The sequence below is a fragment of the Salvia miltiorrhiza genome, chromosome 3, assembly GCF_028751815.1.
Source record: "Salvia miltiorrhiza cultivar Shanhuang (shh) chromosome 3, IMPLAD_Smil_shh, whole genome shotgun sequence".
NCBI classification, from domain to species: domain Eukaryota; kingdom Viridiplantae; phylum Streptophyta; class Magnoliopsida; order Lamiales; family Lamiaceae; genus Salvia; species Salvia miltiorrhiza.
The window spans coordinates 1032878-1054520 of record NC_080389.1 but is presented as its reverse complement, the minus strand read 5'-3'; the positions used below and the strand labels follow the sequence as shown (position 1 = coordinate 1054520).

At 36.2% G+C, this 21643-nt stretch overlaps 3 protein-coding genes across 7 annotated transcripts in view; 2 read left to right on the top strand and 1 right to left on the bottom strand.

Annotated features, from left to right (window-relative positions):
• Positions 1-21643, bottom strand: part of LOC131016908 (uncharacterized) — a 1184262-nt gene that overhangs the window by 171573 nt on the left and 991046 nt on the right. The gene's annotated exons all lie outside the window — the stretch shown is intronic.
• Positions 1564-12940, top strand: LOC131016830 (putative late blight resistance protein homolog R1B-16). 4 transcript variants are annotated; one of them, XM_057945591.1, is made up of 5 exons: positions 1564-2228; positions 2332-4562; positions 4848-4953; positions 8138-8201; positions 8759-9075. In XM_057945591.1, the coding sequence occupies exons 1-2, from the start codon at positions 1829-1831 to the stop codon at positions 4506-4508; spliced, it is 2577 nt and encodes an 858-aa protein (XP_057801574.1). In that variant the 5' UTR covers positions 1564-1828; the 3' UTR covers positions 4509-4562; positions 4848-4953; positions 8138-8201; positions 8759-9075. The 4 variants fall into 4 exon arrangements, with proteins under 4 accessions (XP_057801574.1, XP_057801575.1, XP_057801576.1 ...); XM_057945592.1 differs by having other exon boundaries at positions 4848-6487; XM_057945593.1 differs by lacking the exon at positions 8138-8201.
• On the top strand, positions 11656-18223 carry LOC131016938 (clavaminate synthase-like protein At3g21360). Of its 2 annotated transcripts, none has more exons than XM_057945750.1 (4): positions 11656-13140; positions 13226-13479; positions 14025-14179; positions 17930-18223. In XM_057945750.1, the coding sequence occupies exons 1-4, from the start codon at positions 12769-12771 to the stop codon at positions 18136-18138; spliced, it is 990 nt and encodes a 329-aa protein (XP_057801733.1). In that variant the 5' UTR covers positions 11656-12768; the 3' UTR covers positions 18139-18223. The 2 variants fall into 2 exon arrangements, with proteins under 2 accessions (XP_057801733.1, XP_057801732.1); XM_057945749.1 differs by having other exon boundaries at positions 11662-13140; positions 17946-18223.

Below are 21643 nucleotides of genomic sequence, written 5' to 3'. Positions count from 1 at the left end.
CTCTTCAAGTGTTTCAGCATATCATAAGGGAACATGTGTTCGTGTTGCCTCTGTAACTCCGTAGTCATAGAGGACAACATCACACATTGTGCAGATGTTGCATCCTCGACATGCTTCTTATGAGCAGCTTCATCAAATGATGCATACTCAACAGACTGCTTGTCAGGAATGATAGTGATTGGGTTGTCCAAGATATACTCAATCTTCTCTAGCCTTAAGACCAGACGCAAGCAACGGAGCCAATCCGTAAAGTTTGACCCAGTCAACTTGTTTGTTTCTATCAAACATTTCAGTGACAAATTCGACATATTATCTGATCAATAAATAAAGAAAAACAAATTAGAAAGAAAAAACTATGATCACATTGTATCACTAATCAAACAATGGGCTATCGTATTGATTAGCACCCACTAATTTTAACATATCTTACGCCCCCAACGTAAAACACGAATTTATAATCCATATAAATCTTAGTGGTCCAAGATCCAAGTCAATATTATGCAGCCTCTGCTTTGCTGATGACTACAATAATATTACTTAGTAGGCCTCTAAGCCAATTGCAACAACAATTTTGCAACTCTTGGTTGATTAATCCAATTAATCTGCGTCCTTAAATAATTCTTTGTCGCTTTGCGTTCCAAAATAATTTAAGCAAGTCAACCCCATCATACGGTGCCAACCTATGAATGAGTCTTGGCCTTGTCGATTTAGAGCATACAATTTTATGTAAATACCCTTGGACGAAAATGTTAGGTACTCAAACAATTATGATGGACGACGCATTTTGTGCTTTGCACAAAGACTTATATTTAATGGGGATTTAGCATGTGATAGCAATTGCTTATATTTAATATCCAATATTAAATAGCAAAGCAATTACTGGATGCCGCCTACCCAGGCATATAAAATGCGGACCACACATATTGGGCGTCGCCTACCCATACATAGCAAAGCGGACTACATATACTGGGCGCCGCCTACCCAAGATAAAAGCGGTCTTTAACTACTATAGTTAAATAATAAGCATAAAATCAAATAGCATGCTTATCACATAAAGACATAAAACCTCTACGAATAAAATCATTAATCAAATTAATATTTAATTTTCTAATTAAATATGGGTTAATTAATTTATATTAATTCTAAATTAATATCAATTTATTTCTATTATTATTAGTTCAAAATTAATAACAATAATTTAAATTTATTAATCCAATTAATAAATTAATTTTGAAATTTGGGGTTCAATTATTAATTCAAAATTAATAAAAGATTTTTTTTTTTTTTTTATGTCACAGCCCCAAATGGGCATTTAATAAAATGCAGGCCCAGCCCCATTTATTATGTCAATTTCGCAACCCATGGAAGTCCACAGCAGCAGCCCATAAAAGGAACAGGCCCAGCCTTTGAACACTGCAGCCCAACAACTCCTCTTGGCCCAAAACCCAATTTTCAGCTGCAAGGGTTTGAGAAAAGGATTTGCAGCAGCAGCTGCCGCCTCCTTTCTCGTCACCACGCCCGGAGCCCTGGAGCCACGCCGCCGCCGCTCGAAGCCACGATGCAGCGGCGCGTCGGCTTGAAGCATATGATTGAGGGCCCGCAGAAATGCCTTTCCAAGGGAGACTTTGTCATTTCGTCCTCCACTTGCAAAAATAAAGTAGACAATCCATTGGCTTTATTGTAAAAGGAAAACATATGGTTGGTCAATAATGAATAATTTATCTCTCAGTCTTCTAAACTAGCCTGCTCTCTTCCAGCCATTCTTCCAGCTTAGTTTATCTTTATCTGCAAAAATCTAGTAGCAAAAACTTAACTGTGATCACCAAAGATGGCTTATGCTGCTCTTCTTTCCCTCGCCCGAACCACTGGAGAAATAATCTTGGATCAAGATAGATATTCCATTCCTTGTAATAAAAAACAACAAATTCGATCTATCTATGAACCATTTATTTTCTTGCAAGAGTTTCTTGAAGATTTTCCCGAGAAAGCCAACATCTTGGATGGGCAAATCAGAGATTTAGCATATGAAGCAGAGCATATTATTGAGTCTTTCATATTGATGGAAGCTCGATCACATTGGTGGAATGTTTTAGCTGTCAAATCAAAGCTAAAATGGCAAATAAGAAGGATAAGAAAAGAAACAAATTCAATCACAAGGGAGGTGATGATCATCAAGAATAACAGTGCAGATACAGTACAACTTGGTGCTTCTTCTTCCGCAGCAGCAGGTTTTATTTATTTTATTTTTTATTTATTATTTTTTTCAAGGAGAATTAATAGTTCCTCATTTCTCGTTTGGTGACTCGAACTCCGACCTTTCTTCTGCAACAGGTTCACCATCCAGATCTGCTCCGATCATCAAGATTGGCTATATGGTTGGTTTACATGAAGATTTGCTAACAATAAAATCTCGACTCTGTGGAGAATCGCCAAATTTAGAAGTTATCCCAATCGTTGGGATGGGAGGTATAGGAAAAACTACTCTTGCAAAGTGTGTTTACGACGACCCACTAACAGTGCAGCGGTTCGATATTCGTGTTTGGGTCACAGTATCACAGGACTACAATGCAGATGTAGTTTTATCAGCCCTCCTAGCTTCCATGGAAGAGTTTGATAAAGATAGATCCGAGGAGAGCAAAGATAGATCCAAGGAGGAAAAAGAATTGCCAGGGGCGAAAGTGCACAAGATCTTGAAAGGCAGGAGATATCTCCTTGTAATGGATGATATTTGGAGCACAGATGCTTGGGATGATGTAAGACTTATACTTCCCGACGATGGTAATGGAAGCCGAATCATATTAACGACAAGAGAAACTGATATGGCTGCTTATGCCTGTCGTTTGAGCTGTCCCCACAAGATGCGTTTCATGGATGAGACTCAGAGTTGGAATCTACTTCAGCAGAAGGTGTTTGCACATCTAGATTGCCCTCCAGAGTTGGAGAACATTGGAAAGGAGATCGCGAGAAGATGCAAAGGGCTGCCCCTCGCAATCGCGGTGGTTGCAGGGCTCCTATCCACGATCAGCAACAATCCAGCTTCATGGAGGGAAATTGCACAAAATGTAAATTCAGTTACTAAAGGAGGACAATTTGAAAATATATTGTCTTTGAGTTACACTCACTTGCCTCATTATCTGAGGCCGTGTTTCTTGTACATGGGAATGTTTCCTGAGGATTGTGAGGTCCGTGTCTCAAAACTCATCAAATTATGGGTAGCTGAGGGATTCTTGAGACGTTTGAACAGATCTAAAACCTTAGAAGAAGAGGCGGAAGTGTTTTTGGAGGGTCTTGTCAAGAGAAACCTTGTTTTGGTTACCAAGAGAAAGTGTGATGGCAGGATCAAAAGTTGCAGCCTCCATGATCTTATGCGAGATTTGTGCATAAGAAAAGCGAATGAAGAGAAGTTTCTTGTGAACTTCAGCAGCGGGCTTCCAGTAAAGGGCAGGAAAAATCAGCGCCGTGTAAGTGTTACTCGTTCGGGTTTACCATACTTTCAGAAAATATATGGCTTAACCATGCATACGATTTTGTGCTTCCTTGGCATTTCTGTAGCAAACAAGTTGGAAGGTTTTAGATTGCTAAGGGTATTGGATGCAGGAAATGTTTATGTGCATTCACTACCAGATCAACTATTTGACCTATTTTATCTAGCATACCTTGGTATCTGCTATCTTGGAAGGATACCTACAGCCATTTCAAAGCTTCATAATCTTGAAACTTTAAGCCTTCGCGCAAAGAATGATTGGATGAACTTTATTACATTGAATTCATTCTGTTTGCCTCTGGAGATTTGGAGGATGCCAAGATTGAGACATCTTGTCTTCTATGGCAGGTTACCAAATCCAGAAGGAATTACATCTTCTAGTCTAGAAAACCTCCAAACACTCTCTATAGCGTCACATGCCATGTGTAGTGAAAGGATCTTGAGAATGATCCCAAACCTAAAGAAATTGGAAATGTATTGCTCCAATTATCGTCCAGGCGAAAATTTACTCAACAATTTGGTTAATCTGCGTCAACTTGAAGATTTGAAGTTACGTTCATCTTTTAGAATTGTGTTTTACCAGAAGGATGACTTCACTTTTCCTAAGACTCTGAGAAAGTTGACATTAAGCCGTGTGACTCTTCCTTGGGAGGAGATGACTATTGTAGGCTCGTTGCCAAATCTTCGAGTGCTTAAACTGACTCATTGGGCTTGCAAAGGCAGCACATGGGAAACAAGCGATGGAGAGTTTCCTAAACTAGAAATTTTGGTTATAGAAAAGTCGTATCTCCAGGATTGGATAACTGAAAGTAGCCACTTCCCAATGCTCAAAAGCCTCGTGCTCGACGAGTGTTCGAAGCTCGCTGAAATACCAGAAGATATCGGGGAAATTCCAACACTCGAGCTGATTGAGGTGAAGGGGGAAGCGCGAACGTCACTTGTGGAGTCGGCCCAGAGGATTCTAGAGAAACAACAAGAGTGGGGAAATGATGCCCTTCAAGTTCGTTGCATGGCTCATCGATGATGTGCTCTTTCCATCCTTCTGTCGACACAAAAGATTAATTTTGTTGCAGATCAGGTACTCGCACATCTCAAAATTTCTAAAGTTTTCAGTTCTTTGTTAAAATATTTAGACTGTGAGGATGTTTGGTTTGGTGGATGTGATAGATAAAATTGATAAGATTGATAGGACTAGAGGTGATTAAATAATACATCCAACTTTGAGATGGTAAATAATCATTCAATTGGATGATGGGCCGAATCATACAAACCCAACACTTGATTAAATTGAATTGTTTTATCAATCATGTCTTATCATTCAAACCAAACGTTTCATGTAAAGATTAATGTTTTTGTTCATCAGGAAATATGCATTCAGATGTGATGAACTAGGCCTCAGATTCTCACAATGAAAGTTTTGGATTCAAGTTCGTTTTATGACTCGCTAATCATGATACTCTTCTAAAGAGGTAACTCCAAATTCCTTCTAACTAAATTCTTTTATATATACTAATAATAACAGGCATAGGTATTATGTACCAAATTAAGAGGGTATTAAAAGAGAGAGAGAGAATCAATAATGATTCCTTATTTTCCTCATTAGTGACTCAAACCCTTGACTATTATGTACCAAATTAAGAGGGTATTAAAAGAGAGAGAGAGAATCAATAATGATTCCTTATTTTCCTCATTAGTGACTCAAACCCCTGACCTATTGGTTGGAGGGGAAGCGTCAAACTAAGGGGGTATGTTTCTAAGCTTATTTTAGAGAGATGCTTTAAGAGTTTATAAGATGTTGTAACACCCTGTACTTTTATGAGTAGTAGTAGTGTCGAGACACTACAGAGAGTACTACGGTACTGAGATATGAGATTATAATTAAGATGAGATGGATTTATGATGATAAATAGAGATATTGAGTAATTAGAGTTACATTATTTTGATGAGACGAGTTATTATTCTAGATGGAGATATGAGTCTGATAGAATCAATGATGAAGATAGAGAGTGAGCAGTTTGAGAAAACGAGTTGAGATAGAGATGCTGATTGAATTGAGAAAAGAGCATAATTTATTTTTCCCGATGACGGATACAGAGGTATCTGTGAGATTAATTGTCCTATTGTTAATAGGAACATCTGATTAAGAATAGAGTTGAGATAAGTGAGTGAGAAACCCTATAGAAGGGAGAGTCGATCTGAGAGATGATCTAATTGAGAGATGATTGCTGATTGCTTTGATGTGAATTGTACCCGTGTTTTATCTGAGATTGTTTGAGTGATTGTCTACGTGAATACTTGTTACGTGTGTTTGTATGATGATGTGAGTATGATTTTTTTTCGTGTTATGTTAACACGGATTATTTTTGAGATTTTAGAGAACGAGATTATTTTTAAAATCGGGAAATAGCATACAACTATTATTATTTTGCATATCAGTATTTTATGAGAAATATTTTACTGAGACATGAGATGTGATATTTTCGAGTACACTATTTTTGGTGTTACTATTATTTTATTTTATTTTATCACATGAGTAAATAAAGTGTAGTTTTATTTTATCAAGAGAGATACATAATTACATTAATTCCACTAATACTACACTTGAGATATTTTTTTTACCACATGCTTATATCTTAAATGGCAAGTGGATTAGGAGGTTGGAGTTAAGGGGACATGCATTAATTGTAAAGTGAAAATGTTGGGATATTAATTTGATACAAGTGGGATTAGATATTTGATCAAGTTATTCATCCTAATTCTACCAAGAACTCACACACACCCCCTCCCTTCTCTTCCCCATTCTCGACCCCCCCTCTCTCTCTCAATACTCTCTTTTCCTCCATTGTTGTCCATTGAAGAAAGCTTAGAGAAGCTTCATCAAACACTACTATGAAATAATCCACCATCCAATCCAATCAAATACTAGCATATCTCATCAAATTCAAGAAGCTAGAGCTAAGATCAAAGTTGGAGCAAAGTCTTGATCACCTTTTAAATCCTTGAGTAAGTGATCTTAGATTATTTATTTGATCATATTAATGATATGTGAATGAGTATATGATCATGATTGAGTAAGAAAATCACCCAACTTATTTCTATGAAATTTTCGAAAATTCGGGGCTTGAAACCCTACGAAATTTTGTTGTTTATTTTCTTGAATTGGCTTGAGTTATATGATGATTGATGATTATTGGGATGATATATATGAATATCTTGATGATTAGCCATGAGATATAGATTTTCTATTAGGTTAGTTTACCTAAAATTGGGATGTTGAGATCCTATGGAGCAATTGATGTATTGATGATGGATTTGAGTTTATGAGATGATCTAGATGATTAATGATGGATGAGATTGAAGCTTGAGGTTGAGAAGTGAAAAATGAAAAGTGTTAGTTTGAGGAAGAGGATGACATATATGTGTATCTATATGTGATCTTGTTATATGATGTTGATTTGTGCTAATTGGTAACCTAGGATGTTAGATCTATGATTTGATCAATAGGTTATACATGATTAGTGATATTTTCAAAAGATTTAGTTTAATAAAAACTAGGGTTATTAATAAATCTATGTGTTAATTGTGTGAAATCATTTAAGTATATAATCTTGAGCATGAAATAAATATATGTTGAGGATATTGGCTATGGTTTGCCATGAGAATTTAATTGAGTTAAAGTGAGATTTGCTTTTGCTTTGAGTTGATGTTCGAGAATGATATGAGATGAGAAGAGTCGAGGTTGAGTATATCTTTTGAATCGCTCGATCGTTTTGATGTGGTTGAGCATTTAAAGAGTTTGAGATGAGATTTTGGTGAAATTTCGTAGGCCTACTGACCTACTGTGATCGACGGTTTTTCGATGTCAAATAGCTTTGAAAATTTTATAGAAAGTCCCTACATGAGTCTTGAGTACCCTGGTAAAATTTCAAGCCATTTCAACTTCGTTTGATATTTCTTTAAAATGCAAAACCTAAATTGCACATTACTACCGAGAATTTCAGAGAACAGGGGAAAGAGTCATTCATTTCAGTAGCTTCCTGTGTGATTTAGCTTTCCAAATTTTTATGGTATCAACCTTATTGTGTTAGATATATATCCACTAAATTTGAGCCCAGTTTGACAACGTTTACTTTTTTTTCAAAAATTGTAACTTTCGGTTGCACAAAACTGCCAGAAATGGTAGATCGTGGTAAAAACGTCATATCTCTCAAACTACTTGGAGTTTTCGACTCTACTTTTTTTTTATATGAAACTAGACTCGAAGATCTTTCTTTCGGTATGAGTCTCGAGTCCAGGAGATGTCGGAGTCGGAACAGATTAAATTTTGAAGTTGAGTCAGTGTAAAAACAGAGCATGTTTTGATGATGTTTGATTGTGATTTCTTATGTGCCTTATGTGATTGTGTTGCCTATGTGTTTGAATGAGATTAGACGAGCCTTATATGAGAGATAAATCGAGACTTAGAACCATGATTTTCTTGAAACCTATCCTTGAACTTAAGGAGTTGAGATGAGTGGAGAGTTTATATAGAGTTGAGTAAGGAGATAGAATATGAGATAGAGCATGAGTTAAGGCTTGAGAAATAGTCAATGAGCTTCTAATCGAGATTCATTTTATGACATGAACCTTCGATGATGATGATGATCCCTGAAGACACGAGCAGAGCAAGGAAGTAAGTAACTCCGCTTTGATGGGAGATTTTGAGTAAGGTCTTCAGGTGGGCATTATTTTGAGTATACAGTTTAAGAGCTTTTCTAAACTGTTTTAAATGATGATGAAATTATGAGATGTTTTGATGTTTTGAGATTATGATGATGTTTGAGAATTATTGACTTGCCAATATTTTTATGATGATGTTGAGCTTGTATGTTTACCCTCTACTGATGAGTTGAGATGAGACGATCGGGTCCTAGGCAGTTGATAGCTATCCTGCCAGGGCTAGTGTATACTGAGGTGACTGTGAGCCGTTGAGTGAATCGGCCGGTCATGGTGCTTGAGAAGGAGGCCTACTTCTCAGTAGCTGAGTTGAGATGATGATGAGTTGTAGATGTGGTACTTACTTGCTAAGTTTTGACTGCAGTCATTCGAGTCATTCATTCATTTATTGATGATGTTGAGTTTTAACTGCATGCACGGGATTTTCTAACTGTTATCCCTGTGTTTTGCTGAGATGTGGCAAGGTCAATTTATAGCTCTATGAGCAGCTTTGTTTTTGGCGATATGCCCACTGAGTATTTATGTACTCACGCCCTGCATGTATTTCTAAACGTGCAGGATAAGCGGAGGGGGAGTATGGTGCGGTGCTGGTGGGGAATGTTTCGGGTTGACGTTTTCTTTCTCTATCGTATGTCTGTTTTGTCGATAGAGTTTTGATATGAAGTTATGTTATATTAAATCAAGCAGTTTACTCACGATTATGTGTCTTCATACATATAGTCGGTTCACCTTTTGTTATCACACTCTGAATATTATGACTCTACATAAAAATTGAGCTATACTTGTTTTGCTTTTCATGTTGAGATTCCTGATATTTATCGAGTTATGACGATGTTGACGAATATACCCTTTTGATGAATTATGATGATCTTTCCTTATCATGTTTCTTTGTGAGCTTCCGCTGTTGTTCTATGTATTCTTTCTATCTTTCCCCTTTCTTTTATTAGTCGTATCGATACTCGGTCCCCGCTATTACTAGTGTCGGAACCGGGCTGCGACAGATGTACTCCCTGTGTCCCGCTATTCATGACCCATCTCTTTTGGGCACGAGTATTTAGGAGAATAAGATTGTAGTGTAAAAGTGTGTAAAGATGTGTGGGGCCACATTGTTTGTAGTGTAAAATCATTACCAAAATTAGAAACTGACCATGAATAATGGGACAACCCAAAAATGAAAACTTCATTAATAATGGAACGGAGGGAGTAATATTTTAAGAGCTTATAAATTGTTAAAGTGTTTGGATAATTGAGTTAATTAATTGAAGAGATTATAGTGAGTTACATAGTAAAAATCCTAATTACAGAGTATAAATTGAAGCGAAATAAAATTACAAGGGCATATAGCGGACTTTGAGTAGTTGTAGTTTTTGAGTTTCTTATCCGTATTGTTTATCAAGTGTGTGTATGTGTGTGTGCAGCCAATGGAATATGGAAAGAAGTGTCTTCGACCAGAGCTATTTTTCTGTATGCTTTGATTAGTGAAAATTATATTTTTGCTCTGTTTTTATGTCGTGGATAGAGCCACTTTATGTTATTCTCTAGTTTCATTGCTTCTATGGTGTAAGAAGCTCAAGAAAATAATTTATAGCCCAAATCAAAGTAACAATTTTTTAGGAGAATGACAGTAAAGTACAACTCAATTGGTAAAACACTTCATTAGGAATTCATATCATCGCATGAGGAAATAGAGAATCATAATTAATCATCTTTTCTGTTCATTGTTCTTCATTTATCTCAAATCCTTCACTTTGATCACCATTCAATCAACTAGGTCACTCATACGTATGAAGCCCAAACACTAACTTGAACCAAACCTAGCAAATAGGTGGTGACAACTGTTTTAAGTAATAAAGTCAGTAAATATGAAGCAGAAATCTTTCAGGCTTTAGGTTCATAGGATATACGAAGCTCTAACATGCGTAGGAAGTACTGGTGTGCATTCGGTTATATGGTTTGGTTTTTGTTAAAACCAAAAACCAAACCAAATAATATTTTTTTCGGTTTAAAAAAGAATCGAATCGAACCGAATTAACCGAAATTTTTATACTTAAAACCGAACCGAACCGAAAAAACCGATTAAAAAAAAAGAAAACAGAAAATTCCAAAAAAATCCGAAAAAGCTATAAAATTAAAAAAAATATTAGAAGTTAGATTTTATAAAATTATAATTAAATTATTATATATATAAAATATATATATTATAAATATAATTCGGTTTTTCGGTTTTGTTGGGTTTTAAAAAATTCGAACCGAACCAAACCGAAAAACCAAAATTTTATGGAAAAAAACCGAACCAAAAAATCGAACTATATTTTAAAATTTCGGTTTGAATCAATTCGGTTATTCGGTTTCGGATTTTTTGCTCACCTTGAGTAGGAAGTCGATTAATTCATCTACCTTCCCAAACATTCTTCTTCTTTAACTTTGCGGCAATTCCTCGAACAGTCTCAGTGGACTCACAGCCTTGGGCCCTCTTTCTCTGGCATAATCCATGGGCATAATTAGCCAAAATGGGCTTTGTTTAACATCACCCATGCTAGAGCAAAAGTTGGGCCTAGCCCATGCCGCGGCTTAAAGTTATAAACTCATGCTATCTAACTTTGTTCAAAAGTGAACAAGGAAGATCTTTTTTTGAGCTGGCCCAATAGGCCTTACGTTGAGCTGGCCCATTTATATTGACCCAATAGATCAGAATCGTATATGTTGATTTATTATATTTAAATATTAATTAGAAATTTGCTACATTTAATTCTATAATTATCGTAAAACCTCTTTAATATAAATATGATATTTATTATATTTAAATATTGATTAGCAATTTGATCTTTTTGATTCTATAACTATGTAAAAACCTCTTTAAAATAATACTCAAATAAATTAACAAACTCTATAACGTAATAGATTAAATAAAATTATTTAATTATGTTTTACTTAAAAAAATAAAATTATTTTAAAACTTCTTTTTTATATTATAAATAAAGTATATTAAATATACAATTTAATATTAGAATAATAGTCTACTACATTTTCTTAATAATCATTTTTTTAATCACTTAATAATCATTTTTTTGTCATTCATGAACGCATCATTTTTTAATCTGTGAGCCCCTTTCTATAGTTAACTCTTTTTTTTCTTTTTCTTTTTTTTTTAATTATGAGACTCTTTATCCACTTACTCAATAAACAATTAAAATCGTACAACTCTCCCTTAAAACCTATTTTCATGGAGGGATGGAGTATTTATGTTATTGAAGAAATGTCAACTATATAGCAGAAGATTTCAAACAATATAAAATTCAAAGCGATGTGAATAACTACTTAGTAGAATAGTAGTCTACTACATTTTCTTAATAATCATTTTTTTTGTCATTCATGAACCCACCATTTTTTAATCTGTGAGCCCCTTTCTATCGTTAAATCTTTTTTTTTTTTAAATTATGAGACTCTTTATCTACTTACTAAATAAACAATTAAATCTTTTTCAAATCATACAGCTCTCCCTTAAAACCTATTTTCATGGAGGGATGGAGTATTTATGTTATTGAAGAAATGTCTATAACTATAATATTTTGCAGAAGATTTCAAACAATATAAAATGCAAAGCGATGTGTAGAACTACTTAGTAGAATAATTATCCTATTGAAAAAGCCAAAATAATCGTCAACCCAGCTGCTTTATTTATTACTATTATACTCTCTCCCTCCGTCCCATAATAAGTATTCTAGTTTTCTTTTTGAGGTGTCCCGTAACAAATGTCCTAGTTCTAAAATAAGAAGGTGGACTCACCATCTTTAATTTTACCTTTTTACCTTTAATCATCACCACTTTAATTCTACTCATCTCACAAAATAAAAGTGATCGAGCTCCAACATTTTTTATTTTTTTACTCTTTAATCATACTCGCCTAAATTCTCGTGCCGAAACAAATTAGGACACTTGTTATGGGACGGAGGGAGTAATATTTACATAGCATATTAGAGAACATTTCAAGAATATAGAATAGAGATATATCGTCTCTCTCTGGAAATTTTTTATACAATTGTCAGAAACTTAGATAAAGGAGTTGGGATATCTCGAGTTGCTTTAAGGGAGAAAAAAGTAGATATATACAATGATACATATATAGGTGTATGTGAGGCTCTTTCTTAGATAAAGCAGTTGGGATATCGTAAATAATTTTCGCAATTAAAGATTTGCACATTTTTCAGTGATCACGACATTTTTATTTTATTTTCAAAATGAATGACCAATATATTTATAATCTATTTATCAAAAGTGGTCAAAAATAAATATTAAATTGGCAGAGTCAAAGATTTAAACCATGGATTACACTTGGACAAAGGTAAGCAAACAATGCCAAAAGCTAGCGAATGCCAACATACATTTGTAGGAAACGACAGTCTACAAAGTCAAGAAAGCATATAAATTGATGCCGATCATCAACTGATTCCATTGTTTAAGTGCTATGCAACAGCATCTTCCCAAATTCATATAAATATTGCTGCAAGTAAAATCAAATTGTGCATCCATAATTTTAAGCATATTTTTGTACAATCTACGTTTACTACATGCTGATGGAGATGAGCTGCAAATACTTCAAGGTAGGAAGGTGCGAAGGGCAGAAGGTGGTGGACGGCGAAGCTGTGCCGCTAGTGCTGCAGCCCCCGGAGGGCGGCGGAGGCGAGGTGGAGGGGCTGCTGTGGGCCATAAGGGAGAACAAGGAGTGGTTCGAGAAGACGATAGTGAAAAACAGTGCCGTCCTCCTCCGAGGCTTCCACGTCAAGAATGCCCAAGAGTTCAACGACATAGTCGAGGCCTTCGGGTGGGAGGACATACGGTACGTGGGGCCCGCCCCGCGCACGCATGTCTACAAGAGGGTCTGGACGGCCAACGAAGGTCCCCTGTCGGAGTTCATATACTACCACCATGAGATGGTCTTGGTGAGTTTCATTGCAGGAGTTCAATTAATGGATCTTTTTTTTTTTTTTTTGTTTAGGGTTTCACACTGGTTTTTATTTTAATCAGATAAAAGAATTCCCAGAGAAGGTAATTCTTTTCTGTGAAGTACCTCCACCGGAAGGAGGAGAAACTCCGATCGTGCCTAGCTTCCGTGTAACGGAGCGGATGTTAGAAGAGTACCCGGAGATGGTGGAGGAGATGGAGAGGAAAGGACTGAGATACACCTTCACGGCCCTAAGCAAAAATGATACATCTTCCATGAGAGGTCGAGGTTGGGAAGATGCATTCGGGACTTCAGATCGCGTAGAAGCAGAGAAGAGGTAAGCAATTTCGAGTTCTTTCTAGTCATATTGTCTCCACTTAGGGAGCGTTTACTTTGCATGATTGATCAGATGCATGATTGAGTAGTTTTATCCTAGAGAGTAGGATTACTCCAATCCCACCTTTGAAATGAGATATGAATCGAGTAAAACTAGTTTAAATAATACTCCCTCCGTCCACTAATTATTGGCCTAGAAGGCAAAACACGAGTTTTAAGAAAAAGTGTATTTTTATTAGTTTAGTAGAGAAAGGGACTCACAATTTATTAAAGTCAATGCAATTAGGCCACAATTTATTAAAGGGACCCACAATTTTGATTAAAATATGAATATATATAAACTTACCCAAAATAGATAGGACATAAATTGGTGAACGGATCAAAAAAGCAAGTAGGCCAACAATTAGTGGACCGAGGGAGTATAAATAATCAAGGGTTTTGGGATATCCCAGAGTTTCAATCCATCGAAGTAAATGAGGGATTAGCCTTACTATTTTTATCTGTCAAGGCTAATCCTCCAAAGTAAACGCCTTAATCAATGTGCAGGGGCAAGGCATTAGGAATGGAGATGGAATGGCTGGCAGAGGGTGGGGTGAAGACGATACTAGGTCCCAGACCATTGACACGGGTGTTCGAGGGAAGAAAAGGAAGGAGGATGTGGTTCAACACCGTCGTTGGAATGCACGGTAACGAGCTCAGCTGTCACGACCGGCCTTAATTAAGGATAATTAATCCGGGAAAACCATGACTGGGGAAGGGAAATTAAGAAGCGGGTTTAGAAAGGGGCGCATAAAAGAATACTCAAAGAGCTTGAATACGCGTGAGATATTTCTTAAAAAGGAAAAAGGCATAGTTCGCATAAAAAGGGTACTCAACGAACTTGTATAAGCGTTATATTCCTAAAAAGGAAAAAGGCATCGTTAGGGGCTTGGCTAAAACATTATCAGAGTTTGCAACGGAAGGTGTAACTGAAATAATCAGTGTTTACAGCGGAATGCATAACTGAGATACATGTATGAAGACATGTATCCTTTCTGAGCCTACTTTAAGTTCAACAAAAACTCCACTCAGCAACACTTCATCGCCCATCACAACTCAACCTGCACAAACATAAACATACGAAGGGCTGAGTACAATAGTACTCAGTGGGCAGTGCCAAGCATATAACATAATATCAACAACAAAACACAACTTCGCATAAGAGGCATAAGTTTCTTTCAAATCCTTTGCTCATTAAACATTTCCATATTCATAATCAGCATGAGCGCATTTTTCATCATTAACAATCATCAACACGCATCGTGTCGTGGAGAAGGCCTTCCCCAACGAACACGGGCATCGCGCCGTGAAGGGGGCCTCCCTCAGCGGTCACGGCATCGTACTATTGAGGGAGGCCTCCCCCAATAGACGCTGTAACACTGGCATACTGGCATACTGGCATCGCGCCGCGAGAGAGGCCTCTCTCAGCGGACACAGGCATCGCGCCGTGAGGAAGGCCCTCCTCAACGGACACGGCATCGTACTGTTGAGGGAGGCCTCCCCCAACAGACGCAAGCATCAAACATAAGCATAAACTTATCAGCGTAAAGCATTCAAGCGTAAATAAGTGTAATCAAGCGTAAATTACATAGGGCGTAAATAGTATAAACAGCATAGCGTAAATCATTTAACGTGCATCATAATAAAGCTTAACTCATTTAAGCGTAATAAAGCATACCATACTTGAAGATCCAATTTGCATTTTAAAGCATAACATTTGCATAGCATTTTATTTACGCGTAAGGAATTGCCCACCTCAATTGTTCTTAAAGCTGGCGTGGAGTCGTTTCTTCTTCGGCTTCACTTTCTGTCGCCCGGACCTTCATTGATGAAGAGTCGATAAGTTCGTGAAGTAATTGTCATAAGACAAAGTCTAATTCTACGTGCCTAGGGTATCTTTTAGTGTTTTAGGGTTCTAGCATCCATAATTCGTTACATCATTACTAGCGTAACCTCAAATAATTAATAGGCTCAAAAGAGAGTAGCCAATTAATTAAATAAACCAGTGGCTTTAAAGAAATAAATGATAATAGTTCGCTTTAAAGTCCGAAGTCCAAAAACATCATTAAAACATGCTCTGTTTTTACACTGACTCAACTTCAAAATTTAATCTGTTCTGACTCCGACATCTCCTGGACTCGAGACTCATACTGAAAGAAAGATCTTCGAATCTAGTTTCATATAAAAAAAAGTAGAGTCGAAAACTCCAAGTGGTTTGAGAGATATGACGTTTTTACCACGATCTACCATGTTCGGCAGTTTTGAACAATCGAAAACTTGGATTTTTTTATAAATAGTAAACGTTGTCAAACTGGGCTCAACTTTGGTGGATATCTAGCTAACACAATAAGGTGAATACCATAAAAATTTGGAAAGCTAGATCACACAGGAAGCTACTGAAATAAATGACTCTTTCATCTGTTCTCTGAAATTCTCGGTAGTAATGTGCAGTTTAGGTTTTGCATTTTAAAGAAGTATCAAACGAAGTTGGAATGGCTTGAAATTTTACCAGGGTACTCAAGACTCATGTCGGGACTTGCTATAAAATTTTCAAAGCTATTAGACATCGACAAACCGTCGATCACAGTAGGTCAGTAGGCCTACGAAATTCATATTTATAAGTCCTTAAAAAAAATAATTTATATAAATCAAGAAATAAGAGTTTAATCCCAAAAATATTCATTAAAAGTCCATCATAATTTAAATAAAGAACGGACCTCATTTAAAATAAATAGTCCCAAACTTGTTACGCACATATACGAAATCTTTCATGAAACATCCTTTAAAATAAACTTTGATACATAGAAAATAATTCAACAACTTGAGCTCTTAAGGGGTTGTTTTGCAACAGACACCAAATCTGCCTCGGATCTCCAAATGATGCTCCAAAAGACATTCTGGAAACTAGACATTTCAAGGATCATTCTCCAATTTGAATCGAATGAAAAACAATTCAAACGAGCAAGATATGCCCTCTCAAAGATGGGTATTTAACAAGCAAAAATCTGAAAATTTCAGATTTCCAGATTACAACCAAGTCAGTGGGCTTTCTTTAAAAATTCATATCTCCCTTTACAAAACTCCACTGGGAACCCCAAGGGTCAATATGGAAACTAGGGAGAGATCATAACACTCTCCAGTTGGATTTACTCTAAGAACATTCATGGTTTAGAAGATATGACTGTCTAAAGTTCAGTGCACAAAAAGCGTTCAAGTTTGGCAGATTCATAACATAAATCAGAAAACCAACTTTAGGCTTCACCAAAAATTCTAAAACTAAGCAAGTAAGTTCCCAACATGTCATTGAATATTCAGTAGAAAGCTAGGCTTGAGAATCAAAGATTTAAGTCGGGCTTTGCCACCTCAAAGTCGTAGGTTTGTAAAATCTACTGGATGGTACATGGAATAAGAACTAGATTTCAAGAATTTATACCGGTTGTTTCCCTTATTCAAAAATGGTGAGGCCAATGTCAAAAGAAAGATACGGGAGTCTAGAGTGACATATTCAAGTTTCAAAGGTTTTCACCGATTGAAACTTTACTTATGGCCTCCCAAAGATTGTTTACCAAAAATGTATTCCAGATGGGCAGTGATGTTTACAAATTCATAAATAAATCATAAGAGCTTCAAACCTTCTGAAATTTTGCCAAAGTATAGAAAACATATGAAAGATGATACACAATTAATTTGGGAATTTTTGGGAACCTTTTGGATGGCTGGAATCGCCTTGCAAAACACTGCCGGAGCAGTGTGCTTATGGCAGAACTCGTGGCTGCTCTTCGGTTCCTTAGTGAAGAATGAAGATGATGAAAAGATTGTTGCCTGTATAATGGAATGTTAGATGCATTCTTGCGTGTGGTGGGGAAGGGAGTAGGTGGAAAGTTTGGTGTAGTGGAATTAGTGGAGTGGAAAGGGTGGTGAGAAAAAATGTAGTGGAAGAAAGCAAAAGGTGATGGAGATAGTTGGTGGAGTGGAGAAGTGGAGATTATGCGTGTATAGTGTAGGAAACATTAGGGAGTGGAAAAATAATGATTTGTAAAGTATTGAAGTTACAAGTATTTGTAAAACTAATATTGGGTTCTACTAAATAACGACGCTTCGTTATAACTCTCTACGAATTACATATTTTATAATTCGTTTTATAAGTCGAAAATTAATCACGACTTCAAGTAAATAATAGAAATACTATTTCTATCGCATATAAATTAATAACTTGACTTTGCTAAGTCAGTTATCAAACTGGATAATAAATTATTGAATGGCTCAATAATCCTCGTCGCGTTTTTCTTATACGTTATAAAAGTATAAAGCTAAAATAATAACTCCGTCTCTGATAAAAAAAAAAATCAGGACCATAAACTGGATTCATTTATAAAAATTGCATTTACTAGTTTTTATCATAAATAAAAGAGCGGGCTACTACATCAGCTCCGCCACCATGGCCGATGCAAGTGAAATACCGGATGAGGTGGTGAAACGATGCCAAGAGATCATCGAAGAAGAGAGCATCCAATTCAAGTGGCAAAAGGGCGACGTTCTGTTCCTCGATAACTTAGCTTTACTTCATGGTAGAAGGCCTTCCCTCCCACCAAGAAAAGTGTTGGTTGCTACATGCAAATAAACCATCACTATCAACACTGATTTCACAAAAATGATCACTTACTTATGATTACACAAAATAGTGAATTATGACCATTTTATCACAACAACTCGAGTAAAAGGAGTTAGAAGTTAGCACTATCGAACCAGAGTATGTGTCAAACACTAGAGTTAGAGGGTGTTTGGCTAAGCTTATTTTAAAGAGCTTATAAGCTCCAAGAGCTTATAAGATGTTTCAAGAGCTTATAAGATGTAGTTTTCTAAGATCTTATAAGTTATCAAAGTGTTTGGATAATTGAGCTTATAAGCTAGAGAGAGAATTTTTTCTAGAGAGAGAAAATATTTTTTTAGAGAGAGAAAATCGAAGAGAAATGAACTTGAATGATATATGATGAAAATAATAAATTATAGTTGAAAAATATTTGTAAAATAATTATTACATATGAGATTATAAAAAAATAAGTTGGGGTTGATGAACTTATTTTTTTGGGAGCTTATAAGCTCTTGGAGCTTAAATTTGGAGCTTATAAGCTGTTTAGGAGTTTATTTTGCCAAACACTTTGAAGGAGCTTATAAGCTGTTTTGAGGAGCTTATAAGCTCAACCAAACACCCTCTTACTACATCGAGTGAAATGAGAGTCTCTTATCCTTCCAGCAGACTGATAAAAATCAACAAGATAATCCGAGCTAATTTGGAAAATGTCATCACAGAAAGGAAACAACGAAGCCCATCACATTATCACTCAGGATGTACGAGGCTGTTTTGAAAAATGTCAACATAATAACAATAATATGTAGAAACACATGCATGCACTTATAGTTTAAAATACCTCCCCCACTTTTTTTGGATAAATTACATAAATAAATAAAGAAATTTAAAGATCGTGCGAGACTTTTTTGAAAAACTAGCAGAAAGAACGTACGTTGTACGTGTAATTAATGTTATTTTAATTGATAATCTATTATTTAAAAAAAATATTAATTCATTACTTTTATTAGATAATTTATTGGATTAATTGATATATTTATTTATAAGCCTTATCAATAGCTATAGATATAAAGTATTCTCTATAGATTTGGGTGACAATTGTATATCAAAATAGATTTATATTTTATAAATATAATAATAAATATTCCATCCGTTCCACGAATCTTGACACGTTTTCCTTTTTGGGCCGTCCCACGAATCTTGACACGTTTCCATTTTGGGTAATAATTATTACCTTATCTCCCCTACTTTATCTCTTTTATTACTTTCTCTTCATACTTTATCACTTTTATACTTTATTAATTTCACACTTAAAACGCTAATATACAACTTCTTCATGAAACCAAACGTAGGGGTGTAAATGAGTCGAGTCGAGTCGAGTATTGCTCTGCTCAGACTCGAACTCGGTTGTTTTCATAAAGCTCGAGCTCGAGCTCGACTCGGCCGAGCTTGATTTTTTTGAGCTCGAGCTCGACTCGATGCCATATTCGCGAGCTCGAGCTCGACTCGATTAAGCTCGATTACCAGTTGCACTGAGGAAGGGGAGTAGTTGCGCCGGGCTAAGAAAAGAAGAGTAGTCGCGCCGGGCTGGAAAAAGGGCAGTCGGTGGTGGTAGATACTATTGCTTTCGCGCCGGCCGTCGGGCTTGGAAAATGAGAACCAAAGGCGGCGCCGCGGTGGCTCCGTGCTGCACTGCTACTGCTGTCAGGCTCGCCGGACCTTCCCCGGGAGGACGAGTTGCCTTCGCGCCGAGTGCTGGAGTGTGTGTCAAGGGTCGCCGTTCAGCGCGCTGAGAGAGAGAGAAAAGTGATTTGGGTGGTCTGGAGTTTGTGTCAGCGTGTGATTTCATAGAGTTTAGGTTTTGTGTAATTGTTAATTGTTACAATATAATTGGGCTTGTGACTTGGGCCTTCTTGTGGGCTGAATTATATTTATTTTGGGCCTATATATAATATATAATATATGTATAATTGTTTGGGCTCGATTAGGCTCACGAGCCTAACGAGTCGAGTATCAAGAAACTCGAACTCGGGCTCGGTACCTAATCGAGTAGCTCGAGCTCGAGTTCGAGCTCGACTAACATCGAGTCGATTTCGAGTAATTTTCGAGCCAATCCCGAGTAGCTCGCGAGCTAGCTCGACTCACTTACACCCCTAACCAAACGTATCAAGATTCGTGGGACGGAGGGAGTATATAACAAGGGTAAAATATGCAATCCACAAGTTATATTTTATAACTATAATAATAAATATTTAACATGGGTAGAATAGACAATCCACAAGTTGTACCTTAGACTGTCTTAAGTTCTTTTTCTATTAGTATAGATGTCTACATAATAACAATAATACTCCCTCCGTCCACCAATTCAAGGCCTACTTGCCTTTTTGGTCCGTTCACAAAAACAAGGCCTACCTATTTTTGGTAAGTTTTTATTCATTATTTAATCAAAAAAGTCGAAGATTCTTTACAAAAAAGTGGGACCCTTTCTCCACTCAACTGATAAAAATACATTTTTTCTTAAAACCCGTGTTTTTTCATATAGGCCTTTAATTGGTGGACGGAGGGAGTATGTAGAAACACATGACTTACAGTTTAAAATACCTCCCACACTTTTTTTTGATAAATTACATAAATAAATAAAGAAATTTAAAGACTGCGCGACAGAGAACTCGAACCCAAAACATCAAAGTCTTGGACCTCCTACCACTAGACCAACACACGCACACAAATACCTGTCACACTTCAATACCCAGGAAATGGGTTGTGAATCATCAAACTTTGTAAAATCTTATCCAATTTCTTATGCGCCTCGTGAATACTTAATTCATCATAAAGATGCAAAAAAAATTGATTAATTTTTAAATTTTTTATGTGGTGGATATTTGTTTATTTTTGTTAAAAGAGAATGGATAGTTTCATGAATTGACTCTTATAACTAAAGTGTTAGTTATTATTAATACTCCTTCCGTCCATGAAAGAACTTCCTAGGAGGGAGTGGCACGAGTTTTAAGAAAAAATATTATTGAGTGTATTGAGAGTGGATAAAAGGTATTCCCTCCGTCCCAAACGAAATGGCCTATTTCTTTTCGGCACGGAGATTAAGAAATGTGTATAAAGTAGATAAAGTGGGTTGATGGAATTATTTAAATATTAAGTATAGAGAGAGAGTGTATTGCCAAAAAAGGAAACAGGACATTTCGTTTGGGACAGCCCAAAAAGAAAAACAGGACATTTCGTTTGGGACGGAGGGAGTAGTTGAGTGTATTGGGAGTAGTGAAAATGTGTTATTTAATATTGGGAATTGTGAAAAGTGAAAAGTGAAAAGTAAGAGGATTATAAGTGGTGGGGTATAATCCAAAAATAGGTAGGAAGTTCTTTTGTGGACGTCCCAAAAAAGAAAGATAGAAAGTTCTTTCGTGGACGGAGGGAGTATTATTTAAAATATGTTATTTTATTCAAAATAAGATAACATTCATTAATATTTTCTTATAACAAATAATAATTAGTTAGAGACTAAAGTGTTTTTATACTAGAATTA